The following is a 19,265-nucleotide window of genomic DNA, read 5'->3' as shown; positions in this document are numbered from 1 at the left end:
CGGAGAATTAGGGAAGGGAATTCTTGCAAAGGGAAGTCCCCTTTTCATGGCACTAGCTGCCACAGTCAGGTAAGTAATCGTTAAATATCCAAAAACTACTTTGAAAAGCTATGAGGAGAAAGTAAGAGGGCTAAGGTGGGTCAGCTAAGTGGGTGAGAGGGTAGGGTCGATGAGATAAGTAGGTACGGATGGATCAGGTAAGAGGGCTAAGGTAGGTCAGCTAAGCGGGTGAGGGGGTAGGGCAGGTGAGATAATCAGGTAGGGTGAAGCTGACTAGGGTGGTGGAGGGGGGGGGGGGTGACAGGTGAATAGGGTGGTAGGTCAGTAGGGTGGCAGGTTGGTAGGTGGGTATCTGGTTAGATGAGCTGGATGGGGTTGTCAGGTTGTGCCAGGAGGAGTTGTCAGGCCAGGTGATGGGATCTAGTCAGCACAGATGGGGGAATTAAGTGGGATCAGGTGATCAGTTGTATAGTTACCCAGGAGTTAGACTAGGATTTTTCTGTTTACTATTTCCTGGCTAACTATCCAGGTAAGTAGGGGACTTTTTCCAGAGGGGCCTAGGGAGCAGGGGAATTGGCCATCAGTAGTTCAAACTTCCCAGGCAACTTCCACATAGTCAGAATATCGAAACTTCCGAGGAGTTCCAAAGAGCATCTTTGGGTGGGGGGGGGGGGGGGGGGGGGGGGGGAGGGGGGGGGGGGGGTAGGTCCGCTGTCTGACAATCTGGAGAGAAGATTTGGGCCAATATTCCAAAATATGTCTGCAATATTATGGGCATGTGCAACTGTTTGTGACCAGCAAGTGGCACTGACGTTCTTTAGAAACGTGGTTTGACCCACAGTATACTAAGTTTGCATCTCAAATATACCATTTAACTATTTTTTTATGGGTGGATTAGTTATAAGATATTTCAAAGTGAAAGAATACTGCTCGAACAACAAAAGAGATGCATTCCGAACATATGATTTGAGCGGATCAGCAACTGCGTAAACAGTAATAAACATAATTTGGATAGTCTTGAAAATATTTCAGATAGAGAAATTACTGAAATAAATCTATGGATAATTGCAATTTAACAGCAGCGTTATTATTTATCAGAAATAAAATGTTTTGAAATGTGTCATCTACAAATTATAAAGTATTTCAGGTATTTGGACCTCTCTGAATGACAATTCATTTTGTAATGCTAGTTAACATCGGGCTTTCTCCACGTGGCTGAATTGAGAATGCAGCAGGCCACATTCTTTTATAAAACATAGAACATTACAGCGCAGTACAGGCCCTTCGGCCCTCGATGTTGCACCGACCTGTGAAACCAATCTAAAGCCCATCTACACTATTCCATTATCATCCAGATGTTTATCCAATGACCATTTGAATGCCCTTAATGTTGGCGAGTCCACTACTGTTGCAGGCAGGGCATTCCACGCCCTTACTACTCTCTGAGTAAAGAACCTACCTCTGACATCTGTCCTATATCTATCTCCCCTCAATTGAAAGCTATGTCCCCTCATGCTAGCCATCACCATCCGAGGAAAAAGGCTCTCACTATCCACCCTATCTAATCCTCTGATTATCTTGTATGCCTCAATTAAGTCACCTCTTAACCTTCTTCTCTCTAACGAAAACAGCCTCAAGTCCCTCATCCTTTCCTCGTCAGATCTTCCCTCCATACCAAGCAACATCCTGGTAAATTTCCTCTGCACCCTTTCCAATGCTTCCACATCCTTCCTATAATGCGGCGACCAGAACTGCACACAATACTCCAAATGCAGCCGCACCAGAGTTTTGTACAGGTGCAACGTGACCTCATGGCTCCGAAACTCAATCCCTCTACCAATAAAAGTCAACACATCGTACGCCTTCTTAAAAACCCTGTCAACCTGGGTGGCAACTTTCAGGGATCTATGTACATGGACACCGAGATCTCTCTGTTCATCCAAACTATCAAGAATCTTACCATTAGCCCAGTACTGTCTTCCTGTTATTCCTTCCAAAATGAGTCACCTCACACTTTTCTGCATTAAAATCCTTCACAAAATCATGCACACCTAACACCTCTGCCCTCTCCAACTTCACTGGCTGAATTTACTCTGCCAAATTGGCCCATAAAATCCCCTTAACAAATCCCTCCTCATCCACTTCAATAATTGATCTCCTCTAGCTCCATGTTGCTCAGACATCCTCTGTTCCTCCATCACCACTCTGCTCTTTGTGTCTCAGCCTCTCTGTTTTACCAGCAGTGACCAATGATTCACCCACAATTGCCCCTTCATTGGGACTCCCTTCCTAAATCACTCTACCACTTCACCCCGCCCTCTGGTTTCAAAACTCTTTTCAAGTTACCCATCCCAATAACTGCATTTCTCTAATACCCACCTCCTCCACTACACTCAGGCAATTTTCTACCCCCTTTATTATTTGCTGTCCAGTGACCCACATTTCTCCTATTCAGTAAATTGCTTAGAGACATTTGCCTCACTTAAAGAACTTGTATTTCTAAACATGCCTTAAGTTACTTTTCAGATTATTGCAGCCAGTCAGGTGTGAAGGTGCACAGTATTCAACTAACAAACATTCTGAGTTCAATTTAATGTTGAATGTAACTTGAAACAAACCTTCACGAGCCGCATGTCTCGTAAGTTTGATTAAAATTGCACAATGAAATCCAATATACTCAAATATATGAAATCCAAAACACAGTTTATCATAACATTTAAAAAATCTGATTACTCTTGTCAAACTGTTCCCAGTATTAGTTATTTGTTTTAAGCTCTGTATATGTAATTTCCAATAATTGGAAGGAATTATAACTGAAATGCTGCCTGAAGAGTTTTAATTTTAAATGCCATTATTGTTTTAAAAGTGTCAATAGTGTTCAAATCGGTCGGTGAACATCCAATAAATATTTTCCTAGTAAAATTCTTTATTCTGATTATGTGAAATGTTCACACTTTCTTCTATCATGCTGGCAAATTACATAATGGATGTGGTAACTATGTGGTTGCAAACGCAACTGTCAAAGCTCACCAATATGTTTACATACGTGATTACAGTTCATCAGTGTCTTACAGGGTGTATTGCAATTTTAGGGAGACAATAAATGTATTAAATGTCCAACCTTTTCCCTTGAAATTTATGGTCTTGTCAAAATCTCTTACATATTACAATCTTAATCTGAATTAGCAGAAGGATTATCCCATTGCTGGTTGTCACAGAGACATTGACAATATTGTGTATTTGTTACAATTTTATACCTTAAGTGGTGTTCTTTAGAGATCTGAAGGAAATGCATTAAAGATGAATATTGGGTTGGCAGAGTTGAAAGTATATTATTCTGATACACATTGCCACCCAATCTTCCACTAAAGGAACATTGCATCTCCTCTATCTGGTCTGAAGTTAAAAAGATGAAAGAGTAATGATAATCAAGTCCCACTCGCACCACAAACCTCCTGGTTCCATCGTAAGCCATTGGCTTTGAGCAGAATTTACATTACAGAATGTATCTATGCTTCACATAGAGGCTGTGCTCCAGCAAAACCAATAAATTACATTTGAATAGCACTCTTGGCACAAAAGAATCCCAAGGACTTAAAGGTGGCATGAGGAATAAAGATGCTGTGCCAACGAAGGGGAGATTTAAGAGATGACCAAATGCTTGGTTGGATTTCAAAGAACGTTTGAAAGGAAAAGAGGGAAGTAGAGAAACTTGCAGAGAGAATGGCCTCTAACAAGAGCTTAACAGTGGTGTCAATGCTGCAATTAAATGGGATCAGGTAAAGAACATTTATACATGACAACAAGAAGAAAATTATTTCTCAAACAGACATACTTCAATGGTTATTGCATTATGAAATAGAAGTTATTCACTATATTCTAATTTGTTTATTTGCCTTGGTTACAGTGTTTTTCAATTAGGTCCAAATTTGTCCAAAACGTTCTTTTCTTTCTAGATATATTGATCTTCCAGCGAAGGTGCCCAAACTCAGATATGGTACTCAATTTTATTTCTGGAATCATTCTAAAGCTTGGAAAACTGAACAAGGTTCCTGTTGATCTCGGAGATATTTCTACAGCCTGTATCAGAGATAGAACATTGGTGACATTAGATAAAACCCTAGTGCAAAGAATTGCTGCTACCATTCACTACACAATGATAACATAATAGGTTTCTGTCTGTTAGACTTATGCCATACAGTTTCTGGCAGAACTAAGAACAGAATTCTCTGAACGGAAGATGCACCATTCATTGTTGACTCACAGCTGCTGTCAGAAGGTGCACTTCAGAAAGCACATCTAATGACATGTCTTGCAATTCATTTTCAAACTTGTGCATTATCGATGCTTTTGTCAATGTTAATCTTGCAAGACTCTTAACCAAGCTACCCATGGAGAATTCCACGCAAACATGTGCAGTACACAGTACAAATTGTTAATAATGAACCTGTGCAACATTAAACTTTAATAAATCTGGAAAAATACAGACCAAAAGACACATGAAAATATAATACATAAACATTTTTACTGTAAATATTGCTAATGTTGCTGTTAACGCTATGCTTCTGAAATCACTCAACAGAAATTTGAGAATATTTTCAATGACTTAGAAAAACGGATTAAACAATGGGCAAGCACGCATAATTGCTTTACAGCTCCAGGGTCCCAGGTTCGATTCCCGGCTTGGGTCACTGTCTGTGCGGAGTCTGCACGTTCTCCCCGTGTGTGCGTGGGTTTCCTCCGGGTGCTCCGGTTTCCTCCCACAGTCCAAAGACGTGCAGGTTAGGTGGATTGGCCATGCTAAATTGGCCTTAGGGTTGGTTGAGTGGGGTTACTGGGTTATGGGGATAGGGTGGTGTGGGCCTCGGTAAGGTGCTCTTTCCAAGAGCCGGTGCAGACTCGATGGGCCGAATGGCCTCCTTCTGCGCTGTAAATTCTATGATCTATGATAATGTACGGTCAAACAAAATATAGTGATTATGTTGAAACCTAGAATTTTTGACTGAATTATGTTAAATTGGCTCATTTGGAGAGCCGGTGAAGACGTGATGGGAAAAATGGCCTCCTTTTGCATTATAACAATTCTGTGTTTCTGTGAAAATTATGAGTTATGCTTTCGTAGGCTGTTCAGTTTTCACTTCACTCGCGTTGAATAAGGGGCCTAAACGGGGAACATGCGGCCAAGGCCACACTCAGCCTTGTTTTTTTACAATGGGGGAGCTCCACTCATCAGAACTCCCCATTGTAGCGAGAGATCGGGACGCCATTTAAAAAGGCGTTGCGAGCTGCGTAGATCTCGGGAGTTTACCGGCCATGCTGTGCCATGGCGGGCTACTCTTCCGGTTCAGCGTGGCAGGACGATCACGCCCACTGTCGGTTATATTCAGTCCTCATCACCACATCTGCCACGCACTTATACAAATCAGTTACAGTTTCTACTTTGTGCTTGCGAGACATGCTAATCTCTGAGCAACCATTTTAATGGATAGGTAAATTGTAAATAATTATTCACTTTCCCTTGGGTTCTCGAGATTCTGTCTGATATTTTTTTGATAAACAATTTCATTAAGACATTTTGGCATAGTAAACAACAACAATATAAAACAGTGTGCAAAGAACAATCAACATAGTGCAAGAAAACCAGCTGCCCTCCTACAAGGACCAGCCTAACTATCCCCCTGATTACGTTACCCTAACCCCCCCCCCCCCCCCCCCCCCCCCCCCCCCCGCCGCTGACGATTGATTTTCCGCGAAGAAGCCGATAAATGGTTGCCACCTCCGGGTGAACCCTGACAGTGACCCTTCCAAAGCGAACTTAATTTTCTCCATATCCAATAGCCAGGCCTCCGACTTCGGGGGTTTTGAGTCCCTCCATGCCAACTGAATTCGTCCCCGGGCTACCAGGGAAGCAAAGGCCAAAACATCGGCCTCTCTCTCCTCCTGGACTCCCGGGTCCTCCAAAACCCCCAAAATTGCCACCTCTGGACTCATCACCACCCTTGTTTTCAGTACCCGGGACATAACGTCCGCGAATTCCTGTCAGTAACCCCTGAGTTTTGGACATGCCCAGAACATGTGGACATGGTTCGCTGGTCTTCCCGAACATCTGGCGCACCTGTCCTACAATCGAAAAAATTTACTCATCCGGGCCACTGTCATGTGGACCCGGTGGACGACTTTGAATTGAATCAGGCTGAGCCTAGCGCATGTTGCGGTCGCATTTACCCTGCTCAATGCCTCCGCCCATAAGCCCTCTTCCATCTCAACCCCGAGCTCCTCTTCCCATTTAAGCTTCAGCCCCTCGATCTGCGTCTCCTCTGCTCCCATAAGTATATATCCGAGACACTCCTCTCCCCCACCCATCCACTGGACACGACCCTGTCCTAGATCCCCCTAAGTGGCAGGCGTGGGAAGGATGGAATCTATCTGCGTAGAAAGTTCCACACCTGCAAGTACCTTAACTCATTCCCTCTCGCCAGCCCAAATTTCTCCTCTAACGCCCTCATGCTCGGGAAGCTCCCTTCCAAGAACAAATCCCCCATCCTCTCAATCCCAGCCCTCCGCCATGCTCGGAACCCACCTTGCATATTCCTCGGGGCAAACCGATGATTGTCGCAGATTGGGGACCAAACCGATGCTCTCACTTCCCCCACGTGCCTTCTCCATTGGCCCCAGATCCGCAAAGTCGCCACCACTATAGGGCTGGTGGAGTACCGTGCCGGCGGGAGCGGCAGGGGTGCCGTAACCAGGACTGCCAAGCTGGTGCCCCTGCACAAAGCGGCCTCCATTCGCCCCAAACCGACCCTGAACCCACCATCCACCATCCACATCCTTTTCATAGCTATGTTGGCTGCCAGTAGTAATTACTAAAGTTTGGCAGCGCCAGCCCCCCTTCCCCTTGATTCCTCTCGAGCATCAATCTCCTCACCCGTGGGGACTTTCCCGCCCACACAAATCGCATAATCATTTTATTGACCTTCTTGAAAAAAGAACACTGAATGAAAATGGGGAGACACTGGGAGACGAACAGGAATCTCGGGAGGATTGTCATTTTAACCGTCTGCACTCTCCCCGCTAGTGTCAGTGGGAGCACATCCCACCTCCGGAACTCGGCCCTCATTTGCTCCACCAACCGAGATAAGTTCAACTTGTGCAACCGGCCCCAGTCCCGCGCCACCTGTATCCCGAAGTATCTAAAACTGTCCCCTACTAGCCTGAACGGCAGCCACCTCAACCAACCCTCCTGGCCCCTCATCTGCACTACAAACAACTCACTCTTTGCCATGTTCAGTTTGTACCCCGCGAACCAGCCGAACTCCTTCAGGATTCCCATGATTTCATCCATCCCAGCCACTGGATCCGTGATGTATAAGAGCAGGTCATCAGCGTACAATGAAACTCTGTGTTCCACCCCCCACCCCCCCCCCCCCCGCCCCCCCCGGCCACCCCCCCACCCCCCCTTCCAACTCCTAGAAGCTCTCAGGGCAATTGCCAGCGGCTCTATTACTAACGCAAGCAGCAGTGGGGAGAAGGGACACCCCTGCCTTGTCCCATGGTACAGTCTAAAATAGTCAGATGTCGTCCTATTTGTCCTTACACTCACCTCCGGGGCCTGGTACAGCAGCCTAACCCAGTCGATAAAGCCCTCCCCGAACCCAAATCGTCCCAACACCTCCCATAAATAGTCCCTTCTCGGCATCCATTGCCACAACTACCTCTACCTCCCTACTCTCCGGGGGCATCATGATCACATTCAGCAACCTGCTTAGGTTGGCCACCAGCTGCCTGCCCTTGACGAACCTGGTTTGCTTTTCCATAATGACATCTGGCACACAGTCCTCAATCCTAACAGCCAAGAGCTTGGCCAGTATTTTAGCATCTACGTTGAGAAGAGAGATCGGCCTATTTGTCCCGTTTCAATAACAGGGAGATGGTGGCCTGTGACATCGTCGGGGGTAAAACCCCTCTGTCTCCTGCCTCATTGAAGACCCGAACCAGCACCGGCCCCACTATCTCGGAGAACTTTTTATAGAAGTCCACCGGACACCTATCCGGCCCCGGGACTTTACCCGATTGCATGGCCCTCAAGCCCCCCAATATTTCTTCGCTCCTGATCGGGGCCCCCAACCCGTCTACCAATCCCCTGCCCACTTTTGGGAAGGTCAGTCCATCCAGAAAGCGCCTCATCCCCTCCAGTCCCGGAGGGGGTTCCGAGGTGTAAAGCTTACTATAGAAGTCCCTGAACACCTTGTTCAGCCCTCCCAGATCTCCTACCAAGTTTCCCCCCCGTCGACTACCTTCCCTATTTCCCTGGCTGCCTCCCTCTTCCTCAGTTGCTGTGCAAGCATTCTACTGGCCTTCTCCCCGTGCTCATAAATCGCACCCCTCGCTTTCCTAAGCTGCTCCACAGCCTTACCTGTGGACAACACCCCAAACTCAGTCTGTAGCCTTCGTCATTCCCTTAATAGCTCTGCCCTAGGGGTCTCCGCATACCTCCTGTCTATCTGTAAGATCTCCTTTACCAGTGTGGTAGTATGCATTAGGGGTCATGTGGGACTGTGCAGCCATGATGTCATTGGCTGACAGATCCCGGGTCCTGGTTGGACGTTGACCTCTAGCTCCGCCCTGAAGGCGGAGTATAAGTACCTGGAGTCCTCCCCCGCAGGCAGTCTACTACCGAACTGCGGGGGAAACAGTCACGCTTAATAAAGCCTCATCGACTTCACTCTATTCGTCTCTCGGAGTCTTTGTGCGCTACAATTTATTAAGCGTGCCTAAAAAGGACTATGGAGCTCAGGATCATCCCGGAATGCCTGAGGATCAGCCCCCACGCAGTGAACGCGGCAGCAGCTTTCAAGCATTGGCAGACTTGTTTCGAGGCCTACCTCAAAACGGCCACCGGCCGGGTCACAGAAGACCAAAAAACTACAGGTCCTGCACTCGAGGTTAAGCACGGAGATTTTCTCTTTCATCGAAGACGCAGAGAATTTCCAGACGGCGTTCGCAGCACTGAAAAGTCTCTATGTCCGCCCAGTAAACCAGATCTACGCTCGCTATCAGCTCGCAACGAGATGGCAAAGTCCCGGAGAATCAATAGATGAATTCTACACCGCGCTACTAATTTTGGGACGAGCCTGCAGCTGCCCGTCGGTGAACGCAATTGAACACACGGACATGTTAATGCGCGATGCTTTTGTGGCAGGTATGAACTCCTCCCAAATCCGCCAAAGACTTCTAGAAAAAGAGTCGCTAGGACTCAGAGGCACGGGCCCTAGCAGCCTCCCTAGACGTGGCCGCGCGAAATACCCGCGCCTACGGCCCCGACCGCGCGGCAGCCCATTGGGCTCCGTACGTACCCGTCGCGACAAACCCACCCCCCCCCCAGACACCCCACAGGCTTCCGCAGTCCAAACGCCAAGTCGCACCGGGGGCGCCCGCTGCTATTTCTGCGGCCAGGCGAAACACCCCCGGCAGCGCTGCCCGGCCCGCGCAGCGATCTGCAAGAGCTGCGGAAAAAAGGGCCATTTCGCGGTTGTGTGCCGGTCCCGCGAGGTCGCCGCTGTCCCGGGAGAACAGGGAGCCCTGCACGCCGCTTACGCTCCCCAACCCCCCCAGCGCCCCACGTACGACCCGCAGGCACAGCCATTTTGGCTCCCGGCCACCACGAGGGGAGGAAGTGCTCCGCCATCTTGGACCACCCCAGACCTGTACGACGCATGGGGTGGCCATATTGTCCACCCCCGCCGCCATCTTGTGACCCCCCAGCCATGTGCGATGCATGGGGGCAGCCATTTTGTTCATCCCCGACGCCATCTTGGACGGCAACAACGGACCCCAGTGTCGACGGCTCCACGGGGTTCGAAGAAGACGCTCAACTACTACAACCACGTCTCGCTTCAATAACGCTGGACCAAGCTCGGCCCCGGACACTCCAGACGACGACGACAACGGTGCTGATAAACGGGCACGAGACACCATGCCTAGTCGACTCCGGGAGCACGGAGAGCTTTATCCACCCAGACACGGTAAGACGCTGTTCTTTGACCACCCATCCCAGCGCACAAAAGATTTCCCTAGCTGCAGGATCCCACTCCGTACAGATCAAAGGTTTCTGCATAGTTACCCTAATGGTGCAGGGGAGGGAGTTCAAAAACTACAGGCTCCACGTCCTTCCCCAACTCTGCGCCCCCACATTACTGGGATTAGACTTCCAGTGCATTCTACAGAGCCTTAACTTCAAATTCGGCGGCCCAATACCCCCACTCACTATCTGCGGCCTCGCAAACCTCAAGGTGCAACCCCCGTCCTTGTTTGCGAACCTCACCCTGGATTGCAAACCCGTCGCCACTAGGAGCAGACGGTACAGCGCCCAGGACCGGACCTTCATTCGGTCCGAAGTCCAGCGGCTACTAAAGGAAGGCATAATCCAGGCCAGCAATAGTCCCTGGAGAGCACAGGTGGTAGTAGTGAAGACAGGGGAGAAGCAAAGGATGGTCATAGACTATAGCCAGACCATCAACAGGTACACACAACTAGACGCATACCCTCTCCCCGCATATCCGACATGGTCAATCGGATTGCCCAATATAAAGTCTTCTCCACCGTGGACCTCAAGTCCGCCTACCATCAGCTCCCCATCCGCCCAAGTGACCGCAAGTACACAGCATTCGAGGCAGACGGGCGATTATACCATTTCCTAAGGGTCCCATTTGGCGTCACAAACGGGGTCTCGGTCTTCCAACGAGAGATGGACCGAATGGTTGATCAACACGGGTTGCGGTCCACGTTCCCGTATCTCGACAATGTATCCATCTGCGGCCACGACCAGCAGGACCACGACGCCAACCTCCAAAAATTCCTCCAGACCGCTAAAGCCTTGAACCTCAAGTACAACGAGGACAAGTGCGTTTTTAGCACCAACTGGCTAGCCATCCTGGGCTACGTAGTGCGCAATGGGATAATAGGCCCCGATCCCAAACGTATGCGCGCCCTCATGGAATTTCCCCTCCCGCACTGCTCAAAAGCCCTGAAACGCTGCCTGGGGTTCTTTTCAGACTACGCCCAGTGGGTCCCCCAGTACGCAGACAAGGCCCGCCCTCTAATACCGACCACGACCTTCCCTCTGTCGACAGAGGCTTGCCAGGCCTTCAGCCGCATCAAAGCGGATATCGCAAAGGCCACGATGCGCGCCATCGACGAGTCCCTCCCCTTCCAGGTCGAGAGCGACGCCTCCGACGTAGCTCTAGCGGCCACCCTTAACCAAGCGGCCAGACCCGTGGCCTTTTTCTCAACTACGAGATCTTGTATCGTCCCGGAAAGCTGAACGAGCCGTCCGATGCCCTATCCCGCGGCACATGTGCCAACGCACAAATTAACCGCCTCCAAACCCTCCACGAGGACCTCTGCCACCCGGGGGTCACTCGGCTTTTCCACTTTATCAAGTCCCGCAACCTCCCATACTCCTTAGAGGAGGTCCGTACAGTCACAAGGAACTGCCACATCTGCGCAGAGTGCAAACCGCATTTCTTCAGGCCGGATGGTGCGCACCTGATTAAGGCTTCCCGCCCCTTTGAACGCCTTAGTCTGGATTTCAAAGGACCCCTCCCCTCCACCGACCGCAACATATACTTCCTTAATGTGGTGGACGAGTACTCCCGCTTCCCATTCGCCATCCCCTGTTCTGACATGACCGCGGCCACAGTCATTAAAGCCCTGAACACCATATTCACACTGTTCGGTTGCCCCGCATACGTCCACAGCGACAGGGGGTCCTCTTTCATGAGTGACGAGCTGCGCCAGTTCCTGCTCAGCAACGGGATAGCCTCGAGCAGGACGACCAGCTACAACCCCCGGGGGAACGGGCAAGTAGAGAGGGAGAACGGCACGGTCTGGAAGACCGTCCTACTGGCCCTACGGTCCAGGGACCTCCCAGTTTCCCGGTGGCAGGAGGTCCTTCCGGACGCCCTCCACTCCATCCGGTCACTACTGTGTACTAGCACTAATCAAACGCCACATGAGCGCCTCCTTGTCTTCCCCAGGAAGTCCTCCTCTGGAACGTCGCTGCCGACCTGGCTGGCGGCCCCAGGACCCATCTTGCTCCGAAAGCACGTGCGGGCGCACAAGTCGGACCCGTTGGTCGAAAGGGTTCACCTCCTTCACGCGAACCTGCAGTACGCCTACGTGGAGTACCCCGACGGCCGACAGGACACGGTCTCTCTGCGAGATCTGGCGCCCGCCGGCAACACACACACCCCCCCGACACCAATCACCCAACCCCCCCATTCCTGCCACCGCCGCACCCCGCGACCACCCCCTTCCCAGGAGGATCAGTCCTCATCCCAGGCCCGACCATGAATAAAGCCCATGCTGAAACCGTAAGGCTCCCGGAGAAGACAACACCAGAACAAGCACCACCACCACCGGGGCCGAGGCGATCGACACGGACGACCAGACCGCCCAACCGACTCGTGGCGTCGATCTAACAGTACAATGTGAACTTTTAACGAGAACTTTTTGTCTTTTTCTGACTATTACTGTAAATAGTTTGAAACAAAAAAAAAAAAAACCTTGTACATACTGTTATAACATGTGAAAGTTTTCCTCCCAGGACCAGCCTTGTAAACCCTTACCACCATGCGAAGCATCACCCCGCCGGGTTCATTTTTAACAAGGGGTGAATGTGGTAGTATGCATTAGGGGTCATGTGGGACTGTGCAGCCATGATGTCATTGGCTGACAGATCCCGGGTCCTGGTTGGACGTTGACCTCTAGCTCCGCCCTGAAGGCGGAGTATAAGTACCTGGAGTCTACTACCGAACTGCGGGGGAAACAGTCACGCTTAATAAAGCCTCATCGACTTCACTCTATTCGTCTCTCGGAGTCTTTGTGCGCTACAACCAGTCGGTCCGTTTCTGCCCTGTCCGTCTGTCCCTATGTGCTCTGATCGAGATCAGCTCCCCTCTCACCACTGCCTTCAGCGCCTCCCAGAGCTCCGCAGCTGAGACATCCCCTGTGTCATTGACCTGCAGGTAGTTTTGCATACATTTCCTCACCCTCTCACACACCGCCTTGTCCGCCAACAAACCGACCTCTAGCCTCCATTGTGGGCGCTGAAAACTTTCCTTGCAGACCTGCAGATCAACCCAGTGTGGGGCATGGTCCGAAATAGTGATCGCCGAGTATTCTACGTCCGTCACCCCCGCCAGCAAATCCCTGCTCATGATGAAAAAATCAATTCGGGAATACACCTTATCAACATGTGAATAGAACGAACCAAAATCGCGACCCCCCTGCCTATTTTAGTGTCCAGCCCCGAGTGGAAGACCGGCTGATCCAGCCCTTCCTCAATATGACCTGGTCAGCTACTTTCAGACGGGTCTCCTGAAGCATCATTACGTCCGCCTTCAGCGCCCTCAGATGCGCGAACACACATGCCCTCTTTACCGGCCCTTTTAACCCTCTAACGTTCATGGTGATCAGCCTGGTTGAGGGGCACAGTGCCCCCCCCCCCCCCCCCCGCGCCGATCAACCATCTCCTTTGGGGCTGCCCCCAGCTCCTGTGTCGCGCTTCCCCTGGCCCGCCTCCTGGCAGACCCCACCTTCGACCTCCTCCACGTTCCCGAACCCAAGTCCCTCCCTCGTCAGCAGATCAAATACCTCCCCTTCCTCCCCCTAGCAACAACATCCTGCAACCTAACCCCTGCCATAAACTAGCTATATACACCCCCCCCCACCTAGCTTCCATAGACCAGCTCATCCAGCGAGCCTGGTGACTCTCGACTCCGGCACCAACAAGTCTCCCACCTATTGTTCCCTCTGACCCACCCCCCCCCCCGCCCATCAACACCACTTCCCCAAACCAGCCATCCTCGAGCAATTGCTCTGAAAAGAAACAAAAAAACAAGAAACAAAGAAAACCCCGATTCGAGTGCAAATCGAATAAAACAGAATAAGTAATAGGCACTTCCAAGCACCCCGATCCGAACACAAAAAGTCCCCAGCACCAAATACCTTAACTACCCTCTTTTTCCAGCGAAAGCTCAAATACAGGAGAGAAAAAAAAAAACAGGAAGAAAACACAACACAAGAAAAACGTGTAAACATCGCTTAGTGTCTTTTTAACACAAGTCCAAAAAGTCCTCAGTTCGGCACCAGCCCTTCTCTTTTGGCGAAGTCCATCGCATCCTTGGGTTCCTCAAAGTAATGGTGCCGTCCCTCGTGTGTGACCCACAGGCGTGCTGGGTACAGCAGCCCAAACTTCACCTGCTTCTTAAACAAAATCTCTTTGACTTGCCTGTAGCCTGCCCTTCTTCTGGCCACCTCCACGCTCAGGTCCTGGTAGATGCACAAGACACTACTGTTCCAATTGCAGCTCCGCGTGCGCTTGGCCCACTGTAGCACCCACTCCTTGTCTAGGAACCTGTGGAACCTGACCACCATTGCTCGGGGGGGGGGGGGCCCGCTCGCGGCTGCCTCGCCAGCGCTCTGTGCGCCCTGCCCCCCTCCAACAGGCGAGGGAAAACATCATCCCCCAACAGCTTCTGGAACATGTCCGCCACATTCGCTGCGGCATCCTCTCCCTCAGCCCCCTCCGGGAGACCAACGATTCTCAAATTCTGCCGACGGGACCTATTTTCCAGGTCCTCCACCTTTTCCAGGAGCCTTTTTTGTTGATCCTTCAGTCTCTCCATCTCCACCTCCACCACCGTTTGGTGATCCTCCTGCTCCCCCAACGCCTTTTCCAGCTTCTGGATCGCCCGATCCTGGGCATCCAGCCTGTGTTCCAGGCGCTCAATAGATTTCTGAATCGGATCTAAACTGTCCCATTTCAATGCGGTAAAGCCCTCTTGGATGACCTTCAGCAGATGCTGGGCTGTCTGCACTGGTGTCCGGACATTGGCCATATTGTCCTCAGCAGCAGCTTCTACACTGCCCTGGTTTGCCCACTTCTTCAGCTGTTTCCGATTCTTTCTGCTTCTTAATTCCACACACCTATGTCTGGAGTCAGTGCCTGAGTGCCTACGCCTTCAGATCCAGCGCTCAAAAGAACAAAAAAGTCGGGGAAAAGGTCCAAAAGTCCGACCGGATCGAGAGCCACTAAATGTGCGACTTACTCCTCCATAGCCGCCACCGGAAGTCATTCTGTCTGATTTTTTAATTGCATTCTTTACCTAATATTTGTCAATATATTTCCTTTGTCACCCAGGGAACTCCTGAATATATTACTACCAGGAATGTTTAGTTACCATTCTTGCCCATGTTTAAGCCAGGTCTCCGTTATAGCCACTATATCATCACCCAGTATGGCAACTTGTGCCTGCAATTCATCAGTCTCATAGTCTGTGTATTCCTCGCATTAACACACACACATTCCAACAACACGTTAGTCTGTTCCCACTGTCTAATTCCTGTTTTATCTACACTTCTGTTCTGCTGCTATTTCTACACCAGTTTCCGAGTTTTCTATATAGCTTCAGCGGGATTCTCCGTCGGCGGGATCCTCCACTTCGCCGGCAGCGCACCCATGCCCACAGGTTTCCCGACGGCGTGGGGATGGGCCCAATAGGAAACCCCATTGGCCGGCTGCGGGAACAAAGAATTCCGCTGCCAGCGGGGGCACGCCGGAAAAGGGGCTGGTGGGACGGAGAATCCCGACCAAGCTGCAACATTCTGGTCCCTCTCTCCTGCTAAATTAGACACAAGAGAATGTATATAGTTATCGATAAGACCTCCATCCAGCAGGTGCCGATAGAGATCCACCATATGATTCCAGAGATCTGGCAGTCGGTAGTAGGTCGTACTAGAGGACAGTCGCACGAGAAGCAGCTCCAGGAGAATTCACTGAATTCACTTATTCGTTATCTTTCCACGTGTTCATTTTGTTCATAAACTATCTTACTAGTCAAATAACTAGATGTTCTGTGTGCATATTTACCATGACCATAACACAGAACATAAAATAGGACACCTCCTTTGCCCACCCTCCCCACTTAATCAAACTTCATCTTCTCCAGGGTCAAAAACACCAGCAGGACCCCCCCACCACGCCGAGGCACAGAGTGGAGAAGCTGACCTGCAACCCAGTAGGACCCGCCTCTGAGCAATCAGCGAGGTGAAGGCTAAAATGTCTGCCCCTGCACCCGCCTGCAATTCGGGCCAGTCCGACACCCCAAAAATGGCCTCCAGGGAACCCAGCTCCAAGTCCATATACAGCACCCCGAGATGATGTTAAATACCTCCTTCCAATACCTTTCCAGCTTCAGGCAGGACCAAAACATATGCACATGGTTTGCGGGGCCCCTCCAACAACGCTCACAGACATCCTCCACTCCCTCGAAGAGCCTACTCACCCTCACTTTTGTGAGGTGCACTCTGTACACGATATTTAATTGCATCAGTCCCAACCTCGCGAGGCATGAGGTTGAGGCATTCACCCTTCGCAGCACCTCACACCACAGTCCCTCTTCCATCGCTTCCCCCAGCTCTTCTTCCCACTCAGCCTTGATCCCCTCCATAGACTGCGCCAATCCATACTTCTCTCCCAGCTCCTCCAATCTCACATATTGTCCCTCCAGGAACAGATCCTTCACTGCCCTAATTCCACTCTCCTCCCACCTCGCATTCAGCCTCCCCCGCTCAAAGCTATGATTCTCCCTAATGGGCAACCCCCCAACCTGGCCCCCAGCTTAAAGTGCTGTCTAAACTACCTCCAGATCTTCAAAGTTGCCACCACCGGGCTCACCGAATACTTGCTCGAGGCCATCGGGAACGTCGTCATTGCCAACGCCCACAACCCTGACACCCTGCACGAGCCCTCCTTTACCTTAATCCACCGGGATTCCCAATCCCCAATGACCCAGCCCCGCACCGTCTCAGCGTTCGCCGCCCAGTAATAATACAATACGTTTCGGAGGCCCAGCCCCCCTGCCTGTAGCCCTCTCTGCAGGACCGCCCTCCTAACCCTGATCACTTTTCACCTCCCCGCCCCCTCAATTAGCAAGGTGACCAATTTGTCTACCTCCTTGAAAAACGATTTGGGTAGAAAGACCAACAGACCCAGAAGTAGGATCCAAAATCGCGGTAGCACATTCATTTTAACTGCCTGCATCCGGCCCGCCAACGACAGAGGGTAGTTGTCCCACCTTGCCAAATCAGCCTTCACCCTCCCCACCAAACTACTAAAATTATATTTTGGGAGCCCCCCCAATCTCACGCCGCCTGCTCCCGCAAGTACCTGAAGTGGGTTGCCGCCCTACGAAATGGCAGACCCCATCCCTGCCCCCACTCCCGGTTGAGACACCACAAAATACTCACCCTTCCCTAGGTTCAATTTATACCCCAAAAATGACCCGAATCTTTGGAGCCATTATATTCCCCATCGACGTACTCGGCTCTGAGATGTACAGTACCAAATTGTCAGTGTACAAGGATACCCTATGCTCCAGTTCCTTAGAGCAATGGCCAGCAGCTTGATAGCCAATGTAAACAGCGCGGGGGGGGGGGGGGTGGGGGGGCATAGGGCAACCCTGCCTGGTATGCCTGTGCTTAGCAAAATACCCCAAACTCATTTTATTCATGCGGACACTGCTTATACAACAGCCGTACCCACGCCGTCAACCTCGTCCCAATCCCAAATCATTCCAGGATTGCCATCAAATAACACCACTCTATCCGATCAAACACCTTCTCTGCACCCAGTGCCATCACCACCTCCATCTCCTTCCCATCCGTCGGTGACATGATCACATTTAAAAAAAATAAATTTAGAGTACCCAATTCATTTTTTCCAATTAAGGGGCAATTTAGCATGGCCAATCCACCTACCCTGCACATCTTTGGGTTGTGGGGGTGAAACCCACGCAAACACGGGGAGAATGTGCAAACTCCACACGGACAGTGACCCAGAGCAGGGATCGAGCCTGGGACCTCGGCGCCGTGAGGCAGCAGGGCTAACCCAATGTGCCACCGTGCTGCCCTACATGTTCACATTTAACAGACTTCTAACATTCGAGGATAGCTGTCTTCCCTTCCAGAACCCTATTCTGATCATCTCCTATCACTTTCGGGAGACACCCCTCCAACCTTGCCGGCAGAACCTTTGCCAATATCTTGGCATCCACATTTAAGCGGAATGTGGTCCTATAAGATCCAGACTCCACCGGGTCCTTATCCTCCCTTAACAGCAGGGAAATCAAAGCCTGCCCCAACGTCTGTGGCAAGACCTCCCTCCCCTTCACCTACTCAAACATTTCCATCATCAGCGGTGCCAACTTGTCCTTAAACTTATAATATTCTACTGGGAACCCATCCGACCCCGTCGCCCTCCCTGACTGCAGCCTCCCAATTGCCTCCTTCACCTCCTGCTCCCTCACCGGCCCCTCCACCTGGCCCTGTCCGCCTCCCCCAACCTCGCGAGCTCCAACACATACTGGAACTTCCTCATCCCTCGCTCCTCTCCCGGTAGCTCTGACCTATAGAACATCTCATACAACTCCTGAAAAACCTTATTAACCTGCTCTGGGGTCACCACTAGCTTCCCCATCCTATCCCGTACCTGGACTATCTCCGTTGCTGCTGCCTCCCTACGGAACTGGCCGGCCAGCATATACCCCACCTTCTGCCCATATTTGTAGACTTGCCCATCTCAATTGGCGCACCGCCTTCCCTGTGGACGGCCGATCAAACCTTACCTGAAGTTCCTTCCTCCTGTCCAGGAGGGGTCCGAGTCCCCAGCATTCCTCTTATCCAGCTCCAACATCTCCTCTATCAACTTTTGGTGCTCCTCCCTCTCCTCCTTGTCCACCTAAGCCTTAAAGAGATCACCTCCCCATTCACTACTGCCTTCAGAGGCTCCCAAAACACTGCCTGCAAGACTTCCCCTTTACAATTGAATCCCACATACTCCTCAATCAACTTCCCAATCTTATCATAAGAACTCTGGTCCCCCAACAACCCCACATCCATTCTCCACCCCAGACTCTGATCACCCCTTCTCCAAGACCACATCCACCCAATGCAGCGCATGATCCGAGATCACTGTTGCAGAATACTCTGACCACCTGACTCCAGCCAATAACGCCTTCCCCAACATGAAAAAGTCTATTCTCGAAAACACTTTATATACCGGGGAGAGAGATGAATATTCTCGCACCCTCATATGCAGGAACGTCCACAGGTCCACTCCTCCCATGAGCCCACTCAGCACCTTGTAGCGCACAATGACTTACGCGAGATGAGAAGCGATGAAGTCGATCTAGGCTTTATTA

General features: G+C 50.7%; 1 protein-coding gene across 9 annotated transcripts in view; it reads right to left on the bottom strand.

Moving 5' to 3' along the window:
* Positions 1-2,573: 2,573 nt before the first annotated feature.
* Positions 2,574-19,265, bottom strand: part of hao2 (hydroxyacid oxidase 2 (long chain)) — a 136,636-nt gene continuing 119,944 nt past the window's right edge. For 8 of the 9 annotated variants that reach the window (XM_072513753.1, XM_072513754.1, XM_072513749.1 and 5 more), the window contains one exon: positions 2,574-4,080. In XM_072513753.1, coding sequence (XP_072369854.1) covers positions 4,025-4,080 — 56 coding nt within the window. In that variant the 3' untranslated portion in view covers positions 2,574-4,024. The remainder of the gene's footprint in view (positions 4,081-19,265) is intronic. The other variant, XR_011948661.1, reaches the window with a different exon arrangement.

Source organism: Scyliorhinus torazame, chromosome 8, assembly GCF_047496885.1.
Source record: "Scyliorhinus torazame isolate Kashiwa2021f chromosome 8, sScyTor2.1, whole genome shotgun sequence".
NCBI classification, from domain to species: domain Eukaryota; kingdom Metazoa; phylum Chordata; class Chondrichthyes; order Carcharhiniformes; family Scyliorhinidae; genus Scyliorhinus; species Scyliorhinus torazame.
This window is presented reverse-complemented; position numbering and strand designations above follow the sequence as displayed.